General features: G+C 34.8%; 1 protein-coding gene across 1 annotated transcript in view; it reads right to left on the bottom strand.

Moving 5' to 3' along the window:
* CTTNBP2 (cortactin binding protein 2) overlaps positions 1-24,003 on the bottom strand; it is an 86,706-nt gene that overhangs the window by 37,838 nt on the left and 24,865 nt on the right. The window contains exons 3-5 of the mRNA XM_074827554.1: positions 15,700-15,924; positions 7,677-9,333; positions 1,626-1,829 (exon numbers count right to left, since the gene is read on the bottom strand). Of these exons, the coding sequence (XP_074683655.1) occupies positions 1,626-1,829; positions 7,677-9,333; positions 15,700-15,924 (2,086 nt within the window). The remainder of the gene's footprint in view (positions 1-1,625; positions 1,830-7,676; positions 9,334-15,699; positions 15,925-24,003) is intronic.

The raw sequence follows: 24,003 nt of genomic DNA on the forward strand, positions 1-24,003 counted from the left end.
CTCTCTTATTTGAAATGTTGACAATATAACAAGAAACCAAACTGCCTTTGCTGTCAGTAAGAGCTGCTCAGTAATTGTAACTGAAAATCAGGACATTTGCTTTGAAACATTTTAGGAATACAAGATGAATAAAGAAGAATTGGGTCAATTATGGTCTCCCACAAACACCAGCAATGATAAATGGATGTAAGCCTAGAATAACCCACAGAACATCCATTCAGTGAGGGGGGGGAATAAATCCACACAATATAATAAACTTGGACTCAATACTGAAGATAAAAAGTTGCAAAAAAAAAAAAAAAGTGCCAAAGGCAGAAAATAAAACAAAGGACTTTTCTCATATTTTAAGGGTCTTGGCAACCACAAAGAATCTGTCAGATGAAAAGGCCCAGATGTTCCTACGAAGTAAACCATAGCACCTAGCAAGCAAAGATAAAATATACCATTCCAAACAAAGGGAAAATTCCCCCTATCCCTATGCCTAGTAGCAAAATTAACCCTGAACATGTCAGAAAAATGTATACTATCTGCCTAGCTATGGATGCTGGATCCAAACTTTACTTTGATATTTAAAATACCTGAGAAAAATAATGGCAAAGTCTCTCTAAACACTATTTTGAACACGAGAGTGGGGTTTTCTAATTGTGTCACTAACAAATACGTTGTTAAATAAAATCACAAAGTACTCTTGAAAGCAGTGGCTTTATAGGCACCATGTTTCACCTTCTACTGTGAAATAAAATCTTGACTTTACTAAAGTTTAATGGAATTTTTGTCATTGGTATTGGTGGATTTCATCTTTAGTGTCCAAAACAGCATAATGATATTATTTGCAATATATAAATCTAGGAGATTTTTACATAAGTAGAAAAAACTACAGTAATGTGTACTGGAATTTTAAAAAAAGCTGCTGTTTGAGACCCTTAATGTTAACAGTCTGAAAATTATCACTTTGAGTTTGTATCCATGAAATTCATAACTGTTACTAAGATATTTGCCTCATTTCATAAATATATTCATAAAATATGAAGACTGACTGTTGAAGGGTTCAGAAATGTTACCTCCTCAAGACTGAGGGTTGGGGTAGTGGGAAAAAGAAAAATATTAACTATCTCAGTAGAGCCTAGAGAACAAACTAGAGTTCAAAAATAAAGACAGTTCATTTTATTTCCCAAGTAACACACTACTCTGAAACCATCTTCCATCATTTTCATCATTGCTGCAGAAGATCAAAACACTGGGGATGACCTGTTCTTTTCTGCTTATTCCCTGTAGAGGAAAAGTTTGTTCTTTCAAGTTGCCTTTGCTACAAAAGATATTTAATTTGTCACGGAACATGGGGTGACGATATCTGGTGGCTTTTTAAAGGAAGGGAGTGGAGAATTAGAATGGATGTTCCTGCAGAATTACCACAAGCAAGAATGTTTTCTGTGTTCCAAAATTCTGCCTCCAGAAGCATTGCTTATATATATGCTATACTATGATTTTTGTTATATAATTTATACATCTCAGTTTCAATTTCACATTTTTAAAAAACATGCATTTGACCTAATTTATTACTAAAACTTATGTAATAAGCTTTCACTATTGCACATGAATACCATACAACACTTCGTATCACTTACCTGTATGTCCGTTCGTAGCAGCAGAATACAAGGCAGAATAGCCATCTTCACAAGAGTAATTAATGTCCAGTCCTTCTTCATTAAGCAGCATTGATAATAAAGTGACATTTCCCTGGGCAGCAGCTTGGTGAAGAAGGGTGGGCCTGCCACCCAGGGGGACAGGACCACCACTTGTTAACAAAGAGGTTAGGGAGGAAGACCAGCCTGTGAGTTAAAGCAACAGACGTTAGATGGAAGACACATAAATAAAGCTCTGCATTTTCTGTGCTCTTTTAAAAATTAAAAAGGATCTTCAAAATGACAGGAATTTTTAGTTTAGCACAGGATTTGTGAATCTTTGTCTATACATCAGAAGATATTCTGAAGAATAAAAACTGTACAGGGGTGACAGCTGTTAATGCAAATGAACAGGATTTCATTACAAAAGGTTAACATGAAACTTGTTATGAACTGTAGTAGCAGCTGGATGTCTCAAAAAAATTTATATTATTAAAATTCAGAACCTACCAAAAGTTTTATACAAATTTTAATTTAATTGCTGATATGCTGGGAAGGTTTTTTTAAAGTATGTAAACAAAGGCTTCCAAAACAAAATACTTATTTTCATAAGAAATTTCATCCTCCTTTACAGTCTTAGTGTAAATTTTGGTATTTATATCTCACCTGCAGTTACACAGATAAATCGCACAGAGAGCCCTTAATAACTGTAAGCGCTTTTTAATAAGTTTGCAAAAAAATGCAGAAATCATTTACACAAATAATACAGAAATAAAAATACTGAACTGTACCTTAAGGTAATGTTCCTTTTACTGAGCAATACTTAATATATTATAAAATGCTCCAGTGTCAATGAATTACCGGTTATATAAAATTTATGAGTGAAAGGTTTCAAGTCACCCCATTAAAAATTAGTATTCAATTCAAAGCTTTGAAAGCTTAGGAGTTATCTTGGTTAAATGTTCTGTTCATTACTTATCAGCTTTAGTAGGGAGTTTGTTAAGGATATGAAGTTTGCTGCACAAGGCATAGAAAACTTTGTGCATTCTTCCTTGATCAAGGACTGCAAGAGAAAATAGGAGAAAGATTTTTTTATCTTATTTTCACTATTACCTTTAGAAAATCCACTTTATATTTGTCTCTTGAATAAATAACTTCGTATTCTGTGGCCACACACAAGCTATTATAAGAGGTTGAAATCTGACAATACAAAGCAAGTTTACTGTGGTTCTGCAACACCCAAGACTGAAGAGGAGCTGCAGGGCATTACCTCCAGCTCCATCGAGCTGATCAAGTGCTGATCTGACATGCAACACCTAGAACTAGAAAAGGCATGTGGCAGTAGCTCTACCATGTTGGGATGATCTGCTCTGCATTTTGGAAAAACAAAATTAAATATGGAAGTTCACAATAGAATTCTACAGAAGCAACAGATTTGGAAACCTTGCAAGATCTAGGTAAAATTTTAACTAAGGTCCAGACTTACACAAGAATCCACCATCTGAAGAACACATAATTTGATCCCAGTCCAAAACAACAAAAATAAATGCTTGGAGTTTTTTCATATTTGTTTCTAAAGTAAGATAAATTTGTAACTTCAAATCAAGTTTACTAGTTTAGTATGCAAAAGAATCTTATTTGAAGTATTTTCACAATGTTAGCTTATTATTCACTATATTCACTATTATTGACTATAAGCAGCCATCACTACAGCTATGAAGTTACCTTATAAATCCAACTTTAAACCGATGATAAACTGTAAAGTTAATTCCATCCATCTTCATATAACTTCAATTCTGAAGCTACCTTCTCACTATTAATACTCTTACTAATATTTGTTTCTCCAGTATTTTTAATCAGAGGATTTTGAGGGTTTTCTGAAGTTTGCAAAAAAAAAAAAAAAGCAATATACAAAGTAAACTGCATCCTTTAAGTGGTTTAAAAATACATTTATTTCCACTTCCAATATTTGAGAACAGTTAACTCTTATAAAATCCCCAAAGGTCTAAAGAATAACTTTTGTTCTTCATTACCATTGTAGAAGTGTTTTTATTTTTCCAACCTTTTGTTATTCTTTGAAACTAACTGTGCTGAAGCTGTTCCTATATATATATTAATGTTTTTAAAATGGTACTTGTGCAGTTTTAGTGTCTTGCCATGGTAGTTAACTGGTAGTGTACATTGCTTGGGTGTCACTCCAGATGCTAACATTCTTCATCCAAGTTATACTGGAATTAATTGGGGGAGTCTGGGGAGCCTGACACTAAACTTTAAGTATGAAGTTCACTTTGCCAAGCAGTTTTGTAATATGAATAGTATTTCTGGGTTCCCTTCCTTATTGAAAATAGTGCACTTTTTTTTTTTAAAGCATCATTAACAGAAATGCCAAAATAAAAGGATTTCTTTGTGTGCCATATGTGGTATCTTAACTTTAATTTCAACTCCTTAAAATGAAAGATATGTTGTTGCAATTCAGTGATGCAATTTATTATACTAGGTTAACATTAGATGAAAACCTTATACTGAAAAAGATATAAAACCCAGGTAATAACATAAACTCCATGTTAACTTTAGCTTCTATTATCAATGTAAAGCAATATAATAAAGCTGAATTCATCCAACAAAATACATCAACATTAGAAAATACCAATAAATAAGGTACACTATTACTGATGCAAAAAGCTAGGAAATGTAAAGCATCTGTGAAAGCTTGTAGGGCATGCAGTGATGAAGGGCAGAGGGATAGACAAAAACAGCTTCTGGCATCAGCTTCAGAATGTGAGATGGTTAATTTCAGAGCCCAGATCAGTCCCTCACCCCCCCCCTTTTATCTTCCAAGCCAATTGTATAGAGAGAATAAATCAATCATTACAGAAATGAGCAAAATAAAAAACATACTTCACTGAAGAGTGACATAGAAAGCGCAAAACCAAGAAGAAAGTGAAAGCAGAAATCCCAGGGGTATGAAAATCCAACTGCCTACATTGGTTTCCATTTTGAAGTCTTACAGCCATTGAAATGTAGAAATCCAAACAGAGCAGAAGCATTTTGGCACCAGTTCAAAGGCTGCTGAAGTTAATGAAAACACTGTCACAGATTTTGAATCAGGCCATAAATGTTCACTGTAATTTCTCTATGTGCAGTCTGTTCAACATTAATGACAAAAGCTGGTGTCTTTTTCTACCAGGGATGAAAAGAGAAACATGCAGTACAATGCCCAATCTCTAAAAGAAGGTATTGTCACATTAATTTAGCAGAACACATAACTGAAATAATCGGTGCTCTGATTTTAAGTTTGCTCTTAATAGTTGCTCCTTCTAGAACCAAGACACTCCCTTACTGAAGATTGGAAGGCTGTTGATATGTTGAAGCAATCTGAGTTAACTCAGAAACTGTTTTAAAACTAGTAAATAGAATACTTTAGTGGTTAGGGTATTATCAATCCTTCTGACTCCACAGTAAGAAGAAAAACACATGAATTTACTGACAAACAAAAAATATAAAAATGAAAGATTCTTTCAGTGTCTTTTTTGATATGTTAAATTTTTTGCACTGTTTAAAAATATTAACAAATTCTGATTGAAGCTCACTACTTACTACAAAATAAAATTAGTAACATTTCACCATGCTGTGCTTTAACTGAAAGTAAAATTGAAATTCTAAACATTTTCTGAAGAAAGTAAATGAAACAGATTAAAATCAACCAGAGCATTAATAAAGCTAACTGAATCTGTGCCTACATGGTGTGAAAATGCAGATATGGGAAGGAGGTTTCAGTACTATTTGTAGTTTGTGAAATGTTCACCTCAAGAAAAGTCATACTGAAAAAAGAAACTGAAAAAACAAAGTGATTAAGTTACATGAATCCAGGCATAACTGACCACATTATCTTAATGAAAACTGTGTTATTGAATTTGGTTTATCTTTTCTAAGACAAAGTCTATTTCCATATATATTTATAAAATCTTTTTTTTTCTTTTCTCAGCATAAAATTTTGAAGGAAATATCTTTCCATACTTGCATAACATCTGTTGCTCAAAGTTTATTTAGTTCTGCAGATTGCCAGAACACTTGGCCAAAATAGATTAAGTTCCCTTAAAAAACATAAATAAAATGGGATTGGAGAATAAGTGCAATAAACTACAAGCATTAGTTTGGGAAAAAGACAAAGGAGCTCCTGAATATTTACCTGAATATTGCAGATAAAGTTATTAAAGTTCTTTGACCCTGTTTGTAGTCAGTAAAGGAGGGATATTAAGACAACATCTCTATATTAATAAAATAAAACAGCAGACCACTACCTAGAGTTTAAGCAATCTTCCTTTGTAAACTTCAGATTATGGGATATGTTTCCCATTCACAATTGTAAAAATTCACAAAAATCAGTGCCACTTACAAAATACTAACAGCATCAAATGTTCAGAGCAAGGATTATAAGGAAATTAATGAATCCAAATGTTTCCATTCCTTCTAAACATAAGTGAATGGAGTGTAAATGAAGAAGTGCAATCTGAACACATAAACCAGAACAATTTAAAAAACCTAACAGTTTTTGACAAAAACCCTATTTTTGAGAATTGCTTTTGAGAACTGTCACAAATGTCATAAAAAACACAGCTTGACTATTTTGTGGAGGAGTCCTATTTAAAAGGCTAATTGTTCTCCTAAGAAAAAAGTTTATACTTCGAAGCACAAACAAAAGTAATAACAATACATAGAGTTATGAAGTCAAGTTGTGGTAATATCATTTTAAAGACAGGAGATTTTTTTTTTAAAGAATAATCAAAAACAGCTTCCCCAAGACTGATGAGCGAGTTCAACTGCCTTATCGGACAGTGGGGCAGCTACCAACAGAAAGTGGCTGGTTGTGTGATGGAAGCAGACTAGCTGTGCAGGTGTTCTGTACCCTACAGATGATGATACAGAGGGACTGGAGTTATGAGGGACTAAAGTACCATAACTGAACTGAAAATAACTGTTGAAAGTTTGAGGCCATTCAAACATTATTCGATGCTGATGAAGGTCTAAATTGTTCCATAACCGTGTGTCCATCTTCCTCACTGCAGTGCAAGTCAGGCTAAAGTGGGACTTCTACCTAATGTTCCAGTGCTATTGATCGCAGCAGGGAAATATGTTGACAAAAAGATTTATAGGAGATCTACAATTAACTGAAAGGTAGATGAGGGCCGCCTTTGTCCATTTAACTGCCATCAAGAAGATACCCTGCAGTTGGCAGCACATAAGCACACAAATAAGTCCCCCCCACAATGCAAAATGAATAACAAATACACACACTGACTCCAGACTATCAACGTAACGTTTCAATTTTAAGTCTCCAACAATAAACCTTTGCGGATATCTGTTGAAGTAAACCTGTGAGATGCCACATACAAGTATTAACAAAGCCTACAAGTATAACCAGATGAACTACAGAAAAATGAAAATAAAAATGAAACATATTCTGTAGGTATGAAGTTATATATTTGAAACTGCACTGTTATCCAGGCAATTATAAACCTTAATGTGCAACTACCTAATGCCATAGGAGAATACACTAGCCCCGGCTATCCCCTATTTCCTAAAAGATTCACAAAGCACTGAAATACACATTCCATGGAAGATCACCAGCAGAGGTAATTTTCAAAACATTATTTCAGACTGAGAAAGCCTTTAAGTCCAAAATAACATCATTCACAAAAAAAACCCAATCAACCATCCAATCCCCCAAAAAAACCCAAACAAAAGAAAAAGGAGTTTCTTTAACATATCATAATCTGCAGCCCATTTACTTTAAACATTAGTCCTCTTTACCTTTAAAAAAAGCTTTCAATTCAGAGACCTTCTTGAGGAAGCAAACTGATTTATAACATTACTAAATCAGCAAAAGAATTCCCATACCCCTGGAATGTGGAAAAAATATAAATGAAAATGTCAGCTTTTAGAAAGTAAAAAAGAGAAATGTATAAAAAGATAAATAAAGCAAACAAGAGACGTATAGGAAAACCAAAACATTATTTTAGAGGGAGACAGTTTGTAGCGTATCAATCCCTTTACCTGATGCTGTTACCAGGAGGCTGTCTGAATCACATGGTCTACAGGATGAAGCACTAACAGGGTTTATGGAGGAGCTACAGGCAATGGTGGTGGGAATGACAAAGGAATTTTCTGAACATGCAGGTTGGTTCAGTCCAGGGAAGTGGGAAGGCCAGGCACCCACCTGAGATGAGGCTATGGCTGGTATGGCACAGCCTGCAGGTGCCACAGATAAATCTATAGCAGGTTTTGGTGGCAGCTGAGGTGAGGACTTAGAAATAATTTCCTCATTTATTACCCTGATTCCTTGTGGTGAACTTGAAAGAGGTGAAGTCACGGTTTTGGTGTCAGTTTTTGCACTTGTATTTGGGGATCGACTACTATCCATTAAAACTTTAAGCTGTGGGTGTGGTGGAGAAGGAGTTTGAGAAAGCCCTGGTTTTTTAGGAGGAATAGGTGGAGGATTTCCTCTGTCAATTCTTGATACACTGGGAGTCTTTAAACTCATTCTACCGACTGGGGGGTAAGTGCCAACTTCCATTGAATGTGATGTCCCTGGCCGTGATGGAGCACTGCTCTGAGGGCTTGTAAATCTTGAAAGGACTTGGGTAACGGTATTCCGAGCTACCTGTTTGGCAACTAGGTTGTCACGACTAGTAGGGGATACATCCCTTGAGGGAGGGCTTTGGGTAGTGTTTCCATTTTGGTCTTGATCATTTGCATTCGCTTGAAATCTAAATCTAGCTGCTTGGATTCGTGGATTTAGGCCTGGATGCCCAGTAGCGTTGGCAGATGGTGAATGCAAACTGTGCATAGACGAAGTGAGCGAGGAATTCTGAGCTGCGGCAGTTGGTGCTGCAGGGGTGCAGAGGGAAGTACTATTTGAAAAAGGGGAAGTGCTACTTGGTAAATCAGGTGATGAGCCTGTACTTGGTCCATTTTCCTCAATTCTGTTTTGATTCTGTGTAAGAACAGGAGTTGCAGGAGGGACAAGTTCACTAGATGAAGATTGCCTATCAATGACAGGCTTCACAGATGCTGCATTGGTGCACACATTCATTTTTGTATTGCCAGACACGAGTGGGTTCACTGTAGAAGGCTTTACAGATACAGTCAAAGGCAACTTCTTAACATTTTCTGTGCTACTGTCCATCACTACAGTATCTGTTTGGCAGGCAACAGTTCTTGAACTTGGCTCTTCTGTTTCAACAGAAACAGAAACAAGACTCCTATCTTTGTTTTTATCTTTAAGAGAAAGATTAGCTTTACTTTCATTCTCCTTTTTTAATTGCTCAATCATTTTGATCATTTTATCTCTCTCTTCTCTGAGGTCACTGGTGTGCACTTCCTCTCTATGAAGTTTGGCACGCAACTGCTCTCTCTCTGTGTCAAACTCAGACAGCTGCTTTTCCATTTGAGCTTCCATTTGTGTACTCCTTTGTTTCTCAGCTGCAAGAGACTCCTCCAGTTCAGCAGCCTTTTTCTTTTCCTCTTCAAATTTTGACATCACTTCTTCCAGTTTCTGGGCTTCCTCTACAATTCGGCCAGACAATTGCTTACACTCTTTCACTAGCATCAATACTACATGCTTATTCTTTCCACGTTCTTCTTCAAGACGAGCCGATAGCTTTTTGTGCTCCAGCTCAAGATTCTGTAACTGAGATTTTTCCATTTCCAACTGTAAGAAAGCATAGAGAAAAATTCCATTAACAAGATGGAAACTTTCAATGTAACCTAATATTAAACTGACATTGATATTTTAACCTTTGAAAGTATGCCTAAAATGAGCCTGTCTACCCCAGGAACGTAATCTGTGATATCTAAAACAAGTGCCTATAATTTTATACAAGCAAAAGAAAGAGATAGGCATCTGAAGAGCAATTCAGAAACTAAGTAAGCCCATCTACTTTCCTCCATTGACACACAAAGACTTCTCAAAGCGATTAAATGCTTGTGATTTGTGAGTGAGGAGCTACCTGTTCTCCAGAAATTAGACATAACACATCACAGAAAGTCCTCTTCTCAGTAAAGGAACCAAACACAAGCAAGAGATGAGCTTTGCAAAAAAACTTTGAGCCCAGAAATGAAAGGTTTAGGTTTTAGGTCTTCCACAGACTGAAGGGTTGAAATACACAGTCCATTATGCCCATAATAGGTGTCTTATATATTGTTTTAACATTTAGAAATAAGACATTCATTTCTGAGACCAACTTTTTGGCACAGGCACAAGTATCTTCCTGTACTTACTAACAGTGGAAGGTCTCAATGACATCAGTGATGTATAAACTATGTTATAAGCTAGAATCAGAAAACTACCTACTACCATGCAGGTAATGGATAAGAATAATTCTTCCCCTCATTCATATGGTCATTGCCTCCAATTCATCTTGCCTTCTGATTATGCTTCTATTCAAAGCCCCTGTTCTAGAAAAGCACTGGAAAAATCTGTTAATGCACCATTTTATAAAATACCAACTAGTAATAATGCAACCCAAATTGCTTCATATTTTCCCAACTAAACTTTTACACTAGTCAAACAACAACAAAAGAAAAACTGATTTCTTTCTTCCTGCTCCTCCCTTCACATACTGATGCAGTAGCTTCCTATATGACTTATCTGAACGACTGATAAAAAAACAAACAAAACCCCCAAAAACTGCTGAGCATTCCTTCTCCTGTAGTCTCTTTATTGGTATAGTCTTGTCAGTTCTACTTCATATTTATGTACAGATTGATACAGAAATAACAATTCAGAACTGTACCACTAAAGTGCATTTTCTAAGTGGGCATTTTTTCTGGAAAAATACTTTCAGGTACCTATGAAAAAAAAATAATCAATTGCTCACAACATGAACAGTTAATTTTGACTGCAACAGGAAATTGTTTCATGCTTCTACAACACAAGAACATTTCAGAGTGCTCAAAAAAATAATCTAAGAAAAGCTGTGGCAAATAGCAGTACATTTAAATCTTACTTGGAATAAATGTTTCACTTCAATAGATGAAGGAAGAACCATAGATTATAGATTCAGATTATAGTGTCATGGTAAAATAATACTAATTTCAGAGTTTAAGGCAATACAGTGTCATGAACATATTTACTGTAGACTGTTACGTGGGAAACAAGATGGCCCCCAATAGGGGATTGGTAATAGCTATGGAACATCTCATCTTTCAGTCAATGATTAAAATATTGCTTTGGTTGTTAGATGAAAACAAACAAACAAGCAAAAAAAACCCCAGGCATTATAGTATAATAGCTTTTCAGAAGCTTGTTGCCACAGCACGCTATTCCCTGTCCTCTCCAATAGGAGATGAAATTTTTTAGCTCTGGAAGCTTTTTCCACATCACCCTAGATGTGTCTACAATTAATTTTTAACTAAACGCCATTTAAACAAAAGCTAATGCAAATACCATTTTTAAATAATGGTTTTGTTACTCTCCAGTTATACCACAGAGATGAAACTCATGCCATCAAGAGATGAGTACAAGAAGGAGAGAGTCTGCAGTTGTAATAGAAATAAATCCCACCTGCTGCAGCTCATTGTCCCCAGGATAATTTTTTCCCACATGGTAAGTAGAATTCAAACACAAGAAAATGCTTAAAAAGGGAAGTGAAATGACATAGAGAGAATAAACAATAAATCCTGCATGAATTTACACTTATAGATGAACGTAGGTCTCAGCCTCCCAACATTTCTAATCACATTACCTGACCGTAAATTTCTCTTCCGTTTTCTTCAGAAGAATGGAAAAAGCATCAAGAGGTGATGGCAATACTGATGTGATATATATTATAGTAATAGTAAAATTTCTTCCTGAAATCATACCATTATCATAAGAAACAGTGAACTAAGAGGAAGAAATCACTATGGGAAATTATACCTACATTATATATGTCATCTTAGTTTCAAATACCTCAAAACCTGTTTAGCAGTGGAGGGGATCCATTGGGGTTTTAGAACTTCATCCCAGGTTAACCAATACACTGTACAATGCATTTCAGAAAACTGAGTCCACCCTTTCTTAAGAACAGTTTTAAACATATAAAAAATAAGGTATGGCATTATCAGTCATTGCTAAACAAACAGTATCAGCAACGACACCTCTTCAGTTATGTTAATGACAGTACAGCTGCAAATTAAATTAACAAGCTGTTATGATGACATTGTACTTAGGAATGGTCCCATTCACAGTTCTTCACATGCAGAAAAATCATTATTTTTTCTCAAGCATTTCATTGGTTTTTTCAAAGCATCCAACAGCATTTGGATGCTTCACAAGCATTTCAAAGCAAGTGGAACATCCAACAGTAACAGCGGAGCATCCAACAGTTTCTTTTTTATTAAAACAGATACAAAAATAATGAGAAATGTATACAATTTTTAAGGCTTGGAAATGCAATAAGATTATAGTGAAAATGTTTTTATGATGATTTTCTATACTTTATTATTCCTCCTATTTTGCTTTCAGATTAGTGACTGGTTCTATAATTTAACTGTTGTGAAATTACATTACTTTCAAATAACTACAAGCAGATTTTAACATATAGCTGGGATGAAATCAGTTTACCATACTATTATAGTGTATAGTGTCTTACATGCAAGCATTGCATATAAATAAAGAATCCCTAATATTTATAAGTACTCTATTTGATTTCAAATTGACAAGAGCTGCATTAGTTTCTCATTTTACGTTGTCTCCTATGTCTATCTCTTACCCCTGCCCTTGTTTTGGCTGCATCATCTTGAATAGAAAAAACCTCTGAATATTTACATTTTTTCCTTTAGAAGACAGATTTGGGACTAGCTGTATTTATTTACGAGTTTATGAACTAGCAACGATCTGATTTTTGCGAAGTGTACTATATGCATACTCTAAAACATATCAGTAATGTAAACATTTGTAAATATGTCCAAGAAGGATTTGAAAATGGGTAAAAAAGGATACTGAGAAAAATGATAGTGTCCCACAAAGAACTAACTAGCAAAGACCATTTAAAGGTGAGAGACAGAGTACATGCCTTGTGAGAAAAGGTCAAGGGAGATTGGCTTGATTAGTCTAGTGACAAAAGACTGAGAGATGATCTAATAGAAATATACTGCTCCTTTTGAAGGGTCTTACAATGATGACAGAGTCAAATTCTTCTCAGTAGTGGCAGGTGGGGCCCCACAACAGAAGGTTAACATGAAAAATTGCCCTTTAAGTGGCTCAGTCTTGGAAAAAAGTTCTTCACAAGGATAGTAGTGCAGAAAGGCTGCAGTATTGCAATTCCTGGAGGGTTTCAGTCCTCAGACAGACAAATTCACAGATGACCAGATGTACTGCTGGTGATACTCTGCTTTAAGCACAAGGTTAGACTAAATCACATCAACGGGCCTCTTCCAACCAATGTGTCTATCTTTCTTTGAGCAATACTAACTCCTCTGCAAACATCTGACAAATCAAGAACTGTAATTCTGATTATCTGGTTTTGAATTCCCAGGAAACCTCAAAATTAATTTTGATAGCAGCTCCAGGAAAAGCATTCAAAGAGATGGAAGAGGATAGAGACCTAACACATAGCAGATGACATCTGGGGATTAGGTGTTTGGTAAATGACTGACAGTCATTTGTGCACCTCTTTCATTTTTCTACATTCTGGCACATTGTTATGACTTGCTTTTTATGATCAAATACAAATTTTATTCAAAGAATGCTTTTAAGGTCACTATATTCACAGATAGTGACCAAGTCCCCAAGAATAAGAGTTCAGTCTGAGCCTGCTTAAAGTCCAGTAATATCCAGAGAAAATAAACACAGTGGTACATAGACTTCACTACTTAGTGTAAGAGTGAGACAATGAGGCAATTCCAAAAGTGAAGATACAGGCATCACACATTTAGAGGAGGAGGAACCACTCTTGGAGGGAGAAGGTGTGGCTGTCTCTGTATTTAGGTCACATTTTTCTAAACTTTTTTTTTTTTTGTTACATTGGGTCACCCTACTTTGTTGAACATTTCTAGAAATCCCTCAAAACACCTTCATTACCCTCTTCCACAGAGGGATTTGAGAGATGGAGAACAGATAGAAAAATGTAGAACTACGGGAAGGTAAAACACTGAATGAATGGTTTGTGAACGGAGATGGTTGAGAGATGTGTCATCTGTTGCCACAAACCCAAGAAGTTTTAAGAGGGTGCCCTGTCCAAATAGGATTTCTAATTGGCTTTAAAAGAAGAAGGTGTAAGTTCTGTAGAGTCATGCACACAGCTGCTCAATACCACGTAGTTTGTTTTTAAATCCTGTGTTATTTAAATTTCCTATTTGTTACAAGGAGTAAAACCAGTAGAATCATAATGACACACTTTCAAAGCAACATACGTTTTTTAAGTGTGGTGCTTTAAAGTTTAGCTTAAAAATTACAGACTTCAGAATTGAGTGTAGTAAAGGTTCAGGTACTTCTCAAGGTAAGAATCAAGCTGCAAAATAAATTAAGATCAAACTACTTAAAATTAAGATTTAAAGAAAAAACCTCATGTATTCTTCTCTGAAACAAAAGACAAGAGCATCCTTTCCTGTACATGCAGACTTACAGATACAGACTTTGGTAACAAACCTGGGACAAAAGAAGGACAGAAATGGAATTTACATACCAATATCCTGACTTTGAGACATATTCTCAATATGTAAACCCATCTTACATGCATCTATCTGTTAATATAATAAAAAACAGAGATAAATGAAGAAGAGACTTGTGGCCATGCACTGAAACAAGAAATAATCCAAGTGTCCAGGCAGATGTGTCAGGGTGTCTCCCAGTGTCATTCTTCAGTCAGAATAAGCAAACTTACTCACTGTATGCTATGCTGAGACAATCCCTTCCCCAAAATCTCAACTTACTTACAAAGCATACGAAAAATAAAATTAACGTTTAAGAGTCCTCAAAAAGAAGTGCTAGGTAAGTACAAGTAACAGTTCACCACACAGGCCATTACACTGTTTTAAGACTTACATATCATACATACAGTCTAGTATTATTCAATTTTGTTAATGTGGTATCTGAAGTCTTAACAGAGCAGGGATGCTTAAACTAAACTAAACAACAGCTAAGATAAAAAAAGGTTTGTTGATTTAAGTATGTATTTCCAGCATACTTCCAGTACTTCAGTGTGCATATTATTTCCCAAAGAGCAATTACTACCAAAACCAATTTTATGTCAATTGTCTTAGCATTGTCTGTTTTCTTTTTTAAACATCAATATAAAATTGTCACCAAAAAGCTATTTCGCAGCTGCTGAAGACATTCTATCCATCTCATACCCAGTGAGGATGATTCAATGCCTAGCAAGCATTTCTTCTCTAATTATTCAAAAATACCTGGCCTAGATTAGTCTATTATATTACCACTCCTCTCTTTCCTCTCAAAAACCCCTCCCCAACATATTCATATTTAGATATGCTTTAAGAATATATGGTTTACATATTAGTGAAATATGTGCAACCAACAAACCATTCACCTTCAAAATAACATTGTTTTACCTTCAAATGAGACTTTTTTTGCAACATACTTGTTCCAAAATAATTTTCTCTTTACAGCAAATGTTCTAAATATGCAAAAAGGTATTTTTTAGAGTTATAATTTATTTTTACTGATTTATGAAACAGAGCCATCTAATATAAAATGCATATAAATTATTTATTTTATGCTATTTAGGTTAGAATAAAAATAACAGTAGCTTCTCTAGGCTTCAATGGTGTTGGTTTAAAAATATAACGTGATGATGCTTTCTCAGCTCACACTGAGCTATCCACTTATATACTGCATTGACTTGTACCAGTTATAGTTCATTTATTGAATAATAATGAGCTAAATTAATGGAATGAATGAGGTGTGCACACAAACTATCACCAGAAAATCAGCACCTCACTATGTATGACAATTAAGTGATAATATTTTAACACTCCTAATGAGTACCAAGTTAGATAAAGATGCAAATTTAAAAAGTAGCATGAAAGAACAAATCAGGAGAGGGAAAAAGAAAAAAAGTTGGTATCAGTATACCTTCTTTTGTCTGTTTTCAGCAGCAGCCAACTGAGCTGACATTCTTTCTTGCATTTTCCTGCAGTGAGCCATAACAGCTTCTAAAATGGACAGGGGGTTCATGCATATTGGCTTCTTTTCTTTATCACCAGCACCAGCCTCAAAGTCTCTCTGAAGAGCCAGAAATGGGTCACTCAGATTAAATCTTCCATATCGCTCCTGGATAAAAACCTCTTTGCGCCGGGCCTAACAAAAAAAAACAGACAAAGAAATAAAACTAAATGCATTCTTTGGAGTACATCCACACATAGAAGAGACCTAAACCACAGGGAAAGTTATGTTACTTATTTACGTTTTTAAAATATTTTCTTCAGGTATTTGTTTACAATCTCTAGAAGAAATAGTCAGATATATTGCACACAGATTTGATTATAGTCAATATGATTCACCACATAAAAAGACCCCCTTCCCTTCTCAATTCAATACAGAAATACCAATTTGGAGCATTTCAGAAGTATCACAAAAGTAACATCTCGTAAATTGGCTGATACACAGAGAGGAAAGGGAAGAAAAACATTCTAAAATAGTTTTCTATTTCTGTGTATTAAAATAATGTTAGTAAAATATATGAAAACATGCTTTGTGTGTTTACTGCAGTACCAAAATAAGTATTTTGCAAATAAAAAAATTGACGGTATGCTTACACATACAGAGATTTTCATATGTAATATCAGACAAGCAGAGAGCAAAAATACCATCAAGGTTTTTGTGAAATTAAGACACTACTAATGTCTCTCTTCAGGAAGAACTTGATGTCATATATTTCTCCATACAATTATTTTAAAACACAATTATATTTCCAACTACAGTATAGCACTTTATTGTCATAACAAAAAATATTAATAAAGATCAGAGGTAGTTTTGCTTGACAAATTTTTGGTTCTTCAGCCCAACATAGAAACAGACCAGTTTCAGAGAAGGTATTTTTATATATTTAATACACAGTACACAGGAAGATCACAGATAAACACTGACTTCTAACAGTCTTCATAGAAAATATTGTTCCAAAATCTAAGGCTTAAGACCCATCTAATTTGTGAGGGGAAAAGAAAACCAAATCAAACCAAGTAAGCAAGCAAAAAAAAAAAAAAACACCCCACCAAAAAAACCCACCAGAAAGATCCAATGATTTCTAAAATTTTGTTGTGGTGTTTTTGTGCATATAACAGAAAGCAGAAGGAAGAAAGCCAAACCATTAAAGCACAAATTTTGGAAGAAAATGAAGGCTTGTTACCTTAAAAATTAAAACACTCACTAGAGCAACTCTTTAAAGAAGTATGTCAGAAAAAATTTTAAAAAAACCCCAACAAACCCCAAACCACAGTGCAGAGAAACACCATCAAAAAGAGGAATCCCTCCGAAAATGGACAAAACATTTATCTGTGACTTGATTCAAATTTGGTTTTGAAGAATAAGCAAAAAAGAGAACGACTAAGCCAATTCTGAGGTACAAAAGGGGAGGAACAAGCCTAATAATTACCAAATGGGTTAGTAGATCATTTAGAAAGCTTGAAGTTAAAATTGTAACATATGAAAAGATCATAAAAGGTAATACACATTTCAGGGCATGAGAAATCAAAGAACCCAAGACTATGTTAGAAAAACTCCCCAGAGAATAACTACAAATAATACACCTTAGTGAATGCCCAACTTTTTCCTATATATTGTCTACAATATTGAAAAGTTGTGGGAGATTAAAAGGTAAAAGAGAAGTTACTTACAACAGAAGTAAGTGTGCCTGCATATTCTGATGCTTGAAATACTTTTAGTCTATTTTTCAATTTGATAGTATAAATAGAACTTGAAAATATTTATAAAAAACCCGGGTCTTTGGGGAATAACTTCAGAAAAAACTTAGAGAGTTCATTCAGACCTAAAGTCTGGCTAGGCTTACAAAGTCAGGTAGTGATTGGTTGAAGAGACAAAAATAAGCTGATAGAACCTAGCTATTTTTTATATATTGCCTTGAAAATAACCCCTAATTAGTCTAATATTTTAATCCCTTAATTCTTAACTTCAATATTTTAAACTAAAATAAAATAGTTCCACAGGTAGTATTAGAAAGCCAGGTGGGGAATGGCTATATTTGTAGCTCCTGGTTCTATATACTGAAGTTACAGGACAGTATGCAGCTTAGGAATTCAACCTTCATGTAAAGGAAACAATCAAAACCAAAAACCTGACCCTAAATGGATTGAAGTACTAAGCAGCCAAACAAAATTAAAAATCCAAGCAGGTTAAGAATTTAAAAGGAAATGGAGGCACAATCCATACATAAATTATCAGCAATGTAAAATCCACTTAGTTTATATAAACAAAGTGAGCCATCAAAGTAAAGGAAAAAACACTGATGTAGCAGCTCATCTGTAAATAAAAAATAGGACCACCAGGGCTTCCATCCTTAAATCCAGAGACCAACAGCAAAAAGAGAAGCCAAGTAGATTAATTGATCAGAGGCAAAGGCAACCATTCATGCCTTTAAGGAAACACAGGTAGACAACCAGTGAAATAACGTGCATTTTCTAGTTTTTTTCTATGACCCAGGACTAGCTGTCCTCTCAGCATATACCGTATGTATGCAATGTGAATGTTCTCTAACATGCATAGCAATTAACAAAGCAAGCAAGGCAAACGCTCAGTGTGCACCTGCCAAAATAATAATGGGACTGGGTGTTCAGACTCATTAACTAAGGAAAATATGAAACTATATAGAAGAGATGATCTCCATCTGAATGAAAATCAAAACAATCTGCTGGCATTAAGAAGTAAAGTAGTAGAAGAAAATATGAAAGCTAAAGACCATGGAAATACTAACAGGTCTCGAACAGCACGTGGTTTGGGATGACAGACCCTTTAGGGATGAAGCCGTAACTGTATACCCTCAAGCACAGTCTAAAACAGACTGGTGACTCTCAAACCATAAACAGCAAAGTCATCTCAGGATGCTTCCAACTCACAAATGCAAAGTATTAAAACAAATGTTTCCATGTTTCTATACAAGGACTAAAAATATAAAACAAAATGATGGGATGAGGAGACATGATTTCAAATGAAGATACCAGAATAAAAGATAAAGCAGAAGCTTAGCAGAAGGGAAGCAATGAGTAGTTCTCTAAAACTTAGGCACCACGTGGCAGAAAGACAAGCTAGGCTTGAGTTTTTTTACATGATTCCTCCAGCCTCTAAACAATATTTCCGTCCCTTTGCACTTCACTAAAGTACATCAGATGGGAGAAATACAACTACTAGAATCAGAACATTTTCTCATATCATCTTTCAGCACTGAATTTCAAGTCATAAGAGGTAGTAGCAATATCAAGATACCTGTTTTTTATGGCACTTATCTGTGGAATGTACAGTCTAATGTCATATAAGTAATTAATCCTTTAAAATAATCTCTGCATAATTTGGTGGCTGTGCTAAAACAGCTTTAGCACGGGCTCATATATTAACTTCAATTGCACAGCAATATATACAGAAAATAACATTTAAAATGTTGATTTGTGAGTAATTAACCAAATGTATTTTCAAACAGAAAATTTTCAAAAAAACCCAGAATATGCACCCACTATAGGAGGTAATCTGGATTGCTGCATTGCGAAAGGTGTTATATGAATTTATAAACTGTCAGCTTTATTTTTCCGTACATACCCATTTGCATAGCAACTAGCCTTTTAATGGAATGCCTGAGATTGAAAGTATTTAAAGGTATGAAAAGATGTCCATGGGAAACAATACTTTTTGCAGCCTATGCCAGTGGTACACAAAATTATGATTTAAGACTTAAGCTAAATCCTTCAACAGGTAACTGCTAATGAAAACTGACAGTAAGCATAAATCACACATAAATCAAGAAAAAATATCTAAAAACAAAGACAAAAACCCCCTTTAAATAGTTCATTCATGACATTCACTACTGTAGTACAGTAAAAGCTTAAACTTCTTTACAACAGCTTTTGAACTCAGCCCAGTAAGAACATCACATTTATACAGAGCTTTTAAATCCTTATACAGGATCTGAAACATTAAACAAGGAGACTTAAACCTAGTGCAACTACTCCTTAGAATGAAAACCTAAAGTTTTTTTACAGACAGGCTGGTCTACAGCACTGTTAGGTCAAGGATGAACTACAAATTTATATTAAAATAAAGTACAGTAGAACTGAAAAACATCTTCAGAGAGGGGTGAAAGATGATCAAAAGGTACAACATGGCTTCTCTTCAAGGAAGAGCCAAGTAGAAATAGGACTTTTCAGTGTGAAACAGAGACAACCAGGGAGACACATTCTAGAGGTCTGCACACTGACAGGACAAGTAGCAATTGTCCCATGATCTAATAAGGGAAATTTGAGTTGGACACAAATTCTTCTCACTGAGAGCAGATAAGCATTGGAACGTGTTGCCCAGGGAAAATATATAAACCCTCTCACTGGGAGATTTCCAAAAGATAAGGCCATCAGCAACCCGATCCATGTTTGACGTTAGTCCTGCTTTAAGACTGGACTGAATGATCTCTCGAGGTGCCTTCCAACCTAAATTACTCTATGATTAGTGATTTCTTCTAGGACTGTTATTTTTTTATCTTGTAGGTGCTAGCAATCTTCTCAAGTTACAAATGACAGAAAATGAGCTCTCAGAGGAAGGAAAAACAACCAAACACTTATTGGTGGAACAAGTCTTATGTCTTGCTTCGGATCATGAAAATACTTTTTATGACTTAGAAAACAGAACTTTCAGTCTGTGATGTTTTAAAAAACAAAAAATCAGTACTGAACAATCCTAGGGATTACCCAGCTGTGTGAAAAAAGGGGAAGGTTTACTCTCAAGTTTTCTCTCCTAGAAAGATAAACTGCTTCTTTTATTACTCTCTCAGGGAGCCTGTCTCCTACCACATATACCTCATTCACCCCTAGACGAATTTTTTTTCGCACTATTCAAGTCATCTCTATGCATCTATCTGCCAACTCCCTCCTGGACACTTCCATCTCTCAAGCTGATCCTTTGCAGTCACTGACCCAATTATCTACTGGCAGATGAAGACTGGCAGCAGGGTGTGCAGGGAGAGGAACAAAAGGAGTGGAGGTATCTGGATGATGGGTTGTAGGAAAATCTGCAAATCCAGTACAAGAACTGGCCTGCAGTTACTTGTTTCTTATGTTCTATTTCATAAGAAAAAAAAAAAAATCTGTTTTCAGTGACCACACTGAGAATTATGAAGTTTAATTAGATTTTTTTCCCTCTGTTATTGAAAAAGAATGTAAGGGGGCCGGGAGGCCTTCAAATAGTATCCATCTTACTGTGGACTTAAAGCTAAAAGCATTAGAAAAGCAAGGAAAAACAAATATGACCAATTAATAGATAAGTAAGAAATAAGCCCAATAATGAAACACAAAAAATTAATCACATAAGTTACATTGTTAGTTTTCTTTCAGTAATAATCTACATTTATATTAGTTGCACACATTTGCTGAAGTGAGTTTTCATAATCAGCTTACATATATCAGAATATATAAGCAACTGTATTTTTAAGGTTAATACTGCATTTTTTCCCCAACATAGCTCAGAGTTCCCTCTTCGTTTACCTGCCAAGTTAAGAGTTCAGCAAGTCCAAGTCTTCCATGCAGCAATTGATGATAAACATCAAAAATAGGACTGCATGTCCTACACCATTGTGGAACAATGGAACTGAATTAAAGCTGCCTCAGAACCCTTAAACAAAATTTCCTTCCTTTCAAGAGCGTTTGTTCCTCTGATTAATTTCCTCTTCCACATATAATTGTTTCAACAGATGTTGATAGGTTCATATTAATATTTATTCTTGACATATGTATTAGGGAGTGGTAAAAAGTCTTCTAAAACTAACCAGCATCGAAGAGGAGGCAGTAAAAGCTTATTTTATGTGTTATTTTAAAGACAAGGGTGAGCCCTTCATTCTAAATAAAACTGGAAGGGTAATAGATTTTTGAAATGAGAAAGATGGCTGAAAGAGAACATGTTCACAAATATTATTCAGTGGCATTATACAGTGTCTTGAAATTATTTTTCTGGAGATATTAAGTTAAACAAAAGAGAATTATCAATGAGTATATATGCATAACAAAAGCAGTACTTTCCGAGATACCTGCAAAATACTGGAGTCAGGGACAGGATGTCTTACTATGATTAATTGAGAATGACTCTTTAAAGAATGCCAGCAATTTTGTTACACAATAGGGCTTGGGGGCTTTGTTGGCTTTTTGGGGGGTTTTTTGGTTGGTTTTTTTTGTTCTTTTTTTTTTTTTTTTTGTTAATGCAGATGTAAATGAATGTTTTCAAAGTATCATATGAAATGTTACTTCCATATAAAGTTTTACATAACAAACTAAAAATGGAAATGTTAACTGCTGAAGAAATGTTATCCTGCAGCATGATTTCTGTCAATGAACACGTGATGCTCAATTTCTCCTTACAATCTTAACTACAGTCTAACTACCTTTCTTCAGCACTGTGTAAGTGCATACTTATTGCAAAGTCTACAAGTGAGTTACATTTTAATGAACTCAATATTATATGAAAAATATTTGACCAATATATTGAAATTATTTCCATGATAAGTATCAAGTATCATAAGACAAAAAATTGTGTGTACACTTAAGGATGAAAAAAACAGATATTCCCTGAAGAAGACTGATGATTGTAACAGGCTGCTAGTTCAGAAAGAGTGAAAACAGTAGAAAGAATTGAGAAATAGGAGGATACAATCAGCAAGTTAAACAAAACCAACATAAAAGTTGATTATGCTCTGACAGACCTATATAATTGTTTCATACTACAAAAAATGCTCTTCACAGATGACTGATCAGGATCATGAAAGAATTCAAGTCTTTTGGTAGAGGTACTAATAAAGAAAAGAAAATACTACCCATTTAGTAATTTTTAATGTAAGGCACACATACTCAGAAAAAGCCATGCAAATATATCAATGAAGCTCATTACAGTGAAGTAGGCTGCATGAAAGTGGAGATATAATCATTTTTTCTAGAAAAGTTATCCCAGGCATGAACCATTAAAATAAGAGTAAAAACAAAAAGTTGCATTATTCTCTCATTCACAACAACCCATAAAACTTCTCCAAAAATCTGTAATTTGCAAAGCGTCCCCTTCTCTCAGAATCACATAGCTTCAAATCCAAGCTTTTAAAAAGCATTTTTCAAGGTAAAAAGAAAGCTCTGAATATAAGATTGCATGTTGCTTTACAAGGCTATCCTTAGTAACCTCCATTTAAGAAGATATAAAATCCCATCATTTTAAGGCATTGCATTATTTTCAGCATTACAAAGCTAAGATCAGTACCAACCGAAAACCTAGTACAGTCAATATAAAATATTCTTCACTTCTTTCAGATGTAAAAGGTGAGACTTGGGTCTTGCACTAAGTTTCTAAATGAGGAAGGAAAAAAGCTCAAGTTGTGAAACAACATGTGCTTTCAACTAAGAGCCATCCAGATGTTCTATATAAAGAAAATAGACATATTTTATGACAGCTTTGTTGTCTGATGCTGAAACATTTGAAAATTATAGGGCAATATTTTATAAGAAAGTATCACTGTTTGATGCTCTGATTATCTAACCACCCAGGCATTTATTTCTGATAATAATACAGATTTCCATAGTGATAATGACTCTCAACAGATAGAAGAGACTTGAGCTTTCTGGTTGCTTTAAATAACCATTTGTCATCTAGACTTTTTCTGCATGTTCAGACTTATAGTTCAAATTCATGCAAATCAGTTCATAATTCCTTGCATGGAAATCTGTCAGCCATTCTTCTGAAGTACTGAAGGAAATCTGACTTCACCTCTAACCAAAAAAAGAGCACTTTAACCTCCATGCTTAGCAGTTAAAAAGCTTCTTTAACTCAGTAACAGACAAAACATACCAAAGACATAACAGAAAAACTTTAACTAAATCTGTGTTTCTTTTTCATTTACAGCATTTAGATTTTCATATTCCCAAGCTATCAAAATCTCAGTTAAAATATCATCCCATATTACTGCATGGCAAATACATGATTATGAAACTTTAATTATTTTAATGAAAAGGTATGCAAATTATGAGTTTACAGTGCAATCATCAGGCACAATCAACATGGGTTCACAAAGGGAAAGCCCTGTTTAACTAATTGGATATCCTTCTATGATAAGGTCACCCACCCAGTGGATGAAGGCAAGGCAGGGATGTAGTTTTTCTGGATTTTACTAAGGCTTTGGATACTGTCCCTCATGGC

This window comes from Strix aluco, chromosome 5 (genome assembly GCF_031877795.1).
Source record: "Strix aluco isolate bStrAlu1 chromosome 5, bStrAlu1.hap1, whole genome shotgun sequence".
Taxonomy (NCBI): domain Eukaryota; kingdom Metazoa; phylum Chordata; class Aves; order Strigiformes; family Strigidae; genus Strix; species Strix aluco.